This window comes from Toxorhynchites rutilus, chromosome 3, assembly GCF_029784135.1.
Source record: "Toxorhynchites rutilus septentrionalis strain SRP chromosome 3, ASM2978413v1, whole genome shotgun sequence".
In the NCBI taxonomy this organism is placed as follows: Eukaryota; Metazoa; Arthropoda; class Insecta; order Diptera; family Culicidae; genus Toxorhynchites; species Toxorhynchites rutilus.
In genome coordinates this window covers 16660966-16665677 of record NC_073746.1, presented here as the reverse complement: position 1 = coordinate 16665677, position 4712 = coordinate 16660966, and the positions used below count along the sequence as shown (strand labels likewise).

At 39.2% G+C, this 4712-nt stretch overlaps 1 protein-coding gene across 1 annotated transcript; it reads right to left on the bottom strand.

The window, feature by feature from the left end:
- Positions 1-1185: 1185 nt before the first annotated feature.
- On the bottom strand, positions 1186-2504 carry LOC129772905 (uncharacterized). Its single transcript, XM_055776435.1, has 3 exons — positions 2254-2504; positions 1967-2159; positions 1186-1887 (listed from the first exon to the last, which is right to left on the bottom strand). The coding sequence occupies exons 1-3, from the start codon at positions 2502-2504 to the stop codon at positions 1186-1188; spliced, it is 1146 nt and encodes a 381-aa protein (XP_055632410.1).
- Positions 2505-4712: the final 2208 nt, after the last annotated feature.

Sequence of the window (4712 nt, the reverse complement as noted above, 5' to 3'; positions counted from 1 at the left end):
TGACGATAATTGTTTGTTTGATTCATCCTTGTGCTCGCAGAACAATACATGCTCGAGATAAGTGCAGCTGTCATCCTTAGAGGAGAAAGTTTTGCAACTGGCAAGCGAAACCAAATCACATACAAATTTGGTAAACTTAAATAAAAACCATGGTAAACTCTACTCTTTCCTCATATTACTTTTCCACCCCCATTGCCTTGAGAAAACCATTCGACGGCGAGGAGTCCGGCTCGCCCAGCAACGGTGTTGTGCAGTCGGTGTCCTCACGAAGAATGAAGTTTGCCTTCTTCTTCTTCTTTGTTTTAAAGAGGCTTTAAACTTTCCAGTCGCCTCTAGGGTTTGCCTCAGCAAGATCCACTGTTTATACTCTAGGGCAGTATTCCCCTTCGTTCTTCTTCTTTTCCTTTGTTCACGGAGACTCTACATCTTACGATTTCCCCTTCGTTGCTCGTCGATAAGTTGCTCGTTATTGAAAGCTCTGTTCGGGAAAGTACATAAATGGGTAGAATAAATGTATGAAGAAATGGGAATGCTTCCAATTTTCATCAATTTAAACCATATACAGATTATGGTATTGTAATGTATAGCATATCAAACAAATCTTAGGGAATTTCCGATACGTTCGGTATGTAAATTGCCAGAATCCGTTCACGGCAAAAATAGTTATCAACCTTAACTTTATTTCATAAAAACGTGACATGTTTTTCGATTTGGCACCCTTAATGAAAGACGTAGTTCTACGTCAAAAAATGCATCGAAATACTATTTCTTCACATGGTCGGGAAAGACGGACATCTGGAATGGGTAAGACGGACACTAGGGTGGTAAAGATGGACACTTACGGAAAAGTTGTAGTTTTTGTACGTATTTTAGTGTTTTCAGCATTGGGGAGTGTTCTTGAATTACGTTACGATTCGAAAGGCTACTCATGTTGTTCGTGGACAGTTTCATCTTTGGAAGGTTATGTCAGCTGCCTTTTCTGCTTGGCGTTTTCTCTTTTTGACTCTCGGGGTGACCATTTTCGGTAACGGAAGTATGATCGACGGAGATATTTCAAACACCGGGTTATTGGCCGTTGAGATGCTGTCCGGTTCTGCGAAATCAGCCATGATGTCTTCGGGAAGCACTTGAACTTCTTTATCCTCACAGGAAATGCGATTTACGGTCGATTGAATAGGCGCACCTTCAAGATGCAATTGAAGTCTCTTCTTCACTAAGAATTTCAGGATCGGGTTGATCAGTCACCGTGGCAGAGTCATCATCGGAAAAAATATTGCGATCAAATGGCCAAATTCCTGTTTTTTCGAACCCATTCTCAGCAATTTCCGTAGTAGCCGCCTTGATGAATGCAGGTTTCATGAGCTCGGCAACGTTATATTGGCTGACGACTTTACCTGGATTCTGTTGTAGGAAACGCTCTACTTCCTGTGCGTAGTACGTCTTGAAAGGTGCTATAAAGGATACATCAAGCGGTTGAAGTTTGTTGCTAGTGTGAGGTGGTAAAACTAGAACCTTAACAAAGTTAGCTCTAGCTTTCTCGGTAAAAGCTAGGTTCTTCGTGTGCGACGAGTGGCCATCAATTATGAGCAAGGCAGGACTGTCTTCAGAAGGTTTTACATGCTCCAAAAAGTGATCGAACCACTCATTGAATATTTCGACCGTCATGTAACCCGATGCATTACAGGCAAATTTGCTTCCACGTGAGGCCCCTTTCTTCAAAGCTTCGTGCATCCGTATGCGAAGAAAAATGAAGAACGGCGGAAGGTGCTGTCCGGTTGCGGACATGCACATTACTGCCGTAGCTGTTTCTCCGCGTTCCGCAGATGTAATACCACCAACCTGTTTTTTGCCTTTCAATGCCGCTACCTTAGACTTCTTCGGAGGAACCTGTAAGAAAGTATGAATAAAAAATTAAACTGATTTTTAAACTAACTACAATGTCAAAACAAATACTAACGGTACAAACACTAGTCTCATCGACGTTCAAAACACGATCTGGCGTCAATTTGTGATCTTTCAGCGCTTCTTCCAGCAAATCGTAAAACGCAGATACTGCTGGCGTATTGAAGCCTCTGGCTCGGGCGGCACAGGTAGCTGGAGGTTTACGGAACGACAATTTGGGATTTCGTTTCAGAAAATTGCCAAGCTTTTCCAGCCATCTTGGTAGACTTGTTGAACGGGTGTGGCAATCCATTTTTTTCGGCCAGATCAAAAGCAAGTTTTCGAACATTAGTCATCGTTATTCCATAGAACCCCTTTTCCAAATCCAACAGATGTTGTACCAGCTCCTCTTCTTGTTGAGAATTGAATACAGAATCAAGAGGTCCTAGCCAAGTTGATACAGTTGGACTTGTGAGGTGGCGAATCAGTGTGGATCTTGGAATTGCGTAACTTCTTGCTGCTGTCTTCACCGGCGATCCACTTTTTACAGCCTTAATGGCTTGTTCTAACTGCTGAGCGGTCCACGACTGCCGGTTATTCTTGCGCTTGTAATTTGTAGACATCTTTATAGTAAAACCAAAAAGTTTTGTTAAATACCCTAGGAAAATACTAGTGTCCGTCTTTCCTTACCTTAATGTGTCCGTCTTGCCCGAACTGGCAGCTTTTTTTTCGAATGACCGTAGCTCTTCCTATAAGCGTTGAAAAACCTCTGATTTATCACAGGATAGTTTCATTTTCGAAATGAAACCTCTCAATGAAAATCAGTTTTATTGTATCAAATAAACATCCACATTAATAATTTGAAAGGTTTTCTGCAAACAATGAAAAAATCTAGAATGCAAGTTGTTCCTAACAATGATTTCTAATTATGATTTCAACAATTTGATCTGTTAATATAATGTCTTTCGGTGATGGATGAAGAAGATTCAAAACAATATGTAATGAGCATTCGAAAATAATTTTGAATTTTTTTTCATTGATCTATTCACAATTTAAAACTGTATTTTTCAATACTAGTCTCAATAGCTTATGCTTGATTCATTACCATTTAATACCTTCGTAGATGTCGACACCGTATCTCACCCATATGCTTCACCCACTCATTTGGGCAAAAGATGTCGACACTGCACCGTCGCTATCGCGAATTACCATTTTAAGCTTCGTGCTCCATCGTTGTGAAGCGAAAATGATAACGGATTTTCAGGTAGAAGAAACAAACTTTTGAAAACAAAAAGTATAAATGAAAATCTATTTTTTCGCATCAAATATTTTGCTCTATGTAATAGAGCAACAGGTTTTCTGTAAATGATGAAAAAATCTTGAGCTAAAACTGATTCTGGTGGTAATTTTATTTTATACTAATGAGTTTTAGTAGGGATTTCAGAAAAATTATGGAAAATTGATCAAGTAAGGTTCAGTGCTACGTGTTTTATGCATTCAAGTAACAGTAAATAATAACTTTCATTCAAATTTTAAGAATTTTAAATTGCTTTGGGCCCACTAATCTGATAGAGAGTAAATTGGCTCACAAACATAGATTTTGACACAAGATGTCGCACAGTACCCTAGACACCTCGAATGATAGTGTCCCTGCTCTATTACAGTAATGATGGAGCGAGATCAGAAAATCCGGATTTGCATCATTATTGCCCTTCATATCAATTTCGTCAACCTTACACGATCATTGTTATTGTCATTCTGATGAAGTAATGTCATTATTATTTATCGTGTAAGGGACCCTTTATAGCCAAAATTCGTGCGCTGTATGCTTCTCACTTAATTAATCTTCTCACTACGAAAGGCGTATATATACGCTCTTGCCAGTCTTTCAATTCTTCACAATAGTCAGTGGTCTGGCGCAACACAACGACTGACATGCGCATAACGCGCCGTACCTGCTGATGGATTTCTCCGAGACTGGACCGCAGTGAAAGATTAAAGCATTGATTGATCGGCCCTTGTCAGTGCTACCGATAATTTGTATGAATTGTTTCATTCTTGAATATGTTTGTTTCTCGCCGGTAATAATTTCGTTGTCCCACGCTAACAATGCGGTCGTATCTTGAATGAAAAGTGGATTCATTATCTTTTTTTGCGGTCCGCGACACCATGACTAACACGTGATTGTGGCCCCTCTGAAAAAAAGTTTGAGTACCACTGATCTAAAGTAACCTGTTTTGAATTCTTCGGATGTTACTATATTGTGTTGTCACACAGAAGCGAAATACTAAACACTGAACAGTTGGCCACAATTTGCTTATAGATGGCAAATTTATTAGACCCTGAGAGCTTGATTTTTCGAAGAAAAACGGTGTATTTGTTATGTAAAGATGTGGGGAAGGGGCTGTAAGCTCTAAATGCAAACGTCCCACCTTTTTTAAACGGTTTTATTTAGCTTGCAATGTAATTTGTATGTTTGTAACATGTTTGTCTGTAGCGCTGTACCAAATTAATAGAAATTGAAACCCCTTCCTGTTGACCAATTGATCTGAAATTTTGAACACATCTTTATCTCTGCAGTCATTATAAAACTGCGTATTTCATGATTTTTAAAATCCAAAATGGAAGCCGCTACAAAATGGCGGTTACATATTTTCTCAAAACTCCATCAACATGAGTTTTTCCAAAACTCTATAAATATGGGTATCGAATGAAAGGGATTGACTAGTAGAACACAGTTATTTTTGAAAAATGTAAATCCAAAATGGTCGCCACCACAAAATGGCGGATTACATATTTTTTCTAAACCCCATCAATTTGGGTTTTTCACG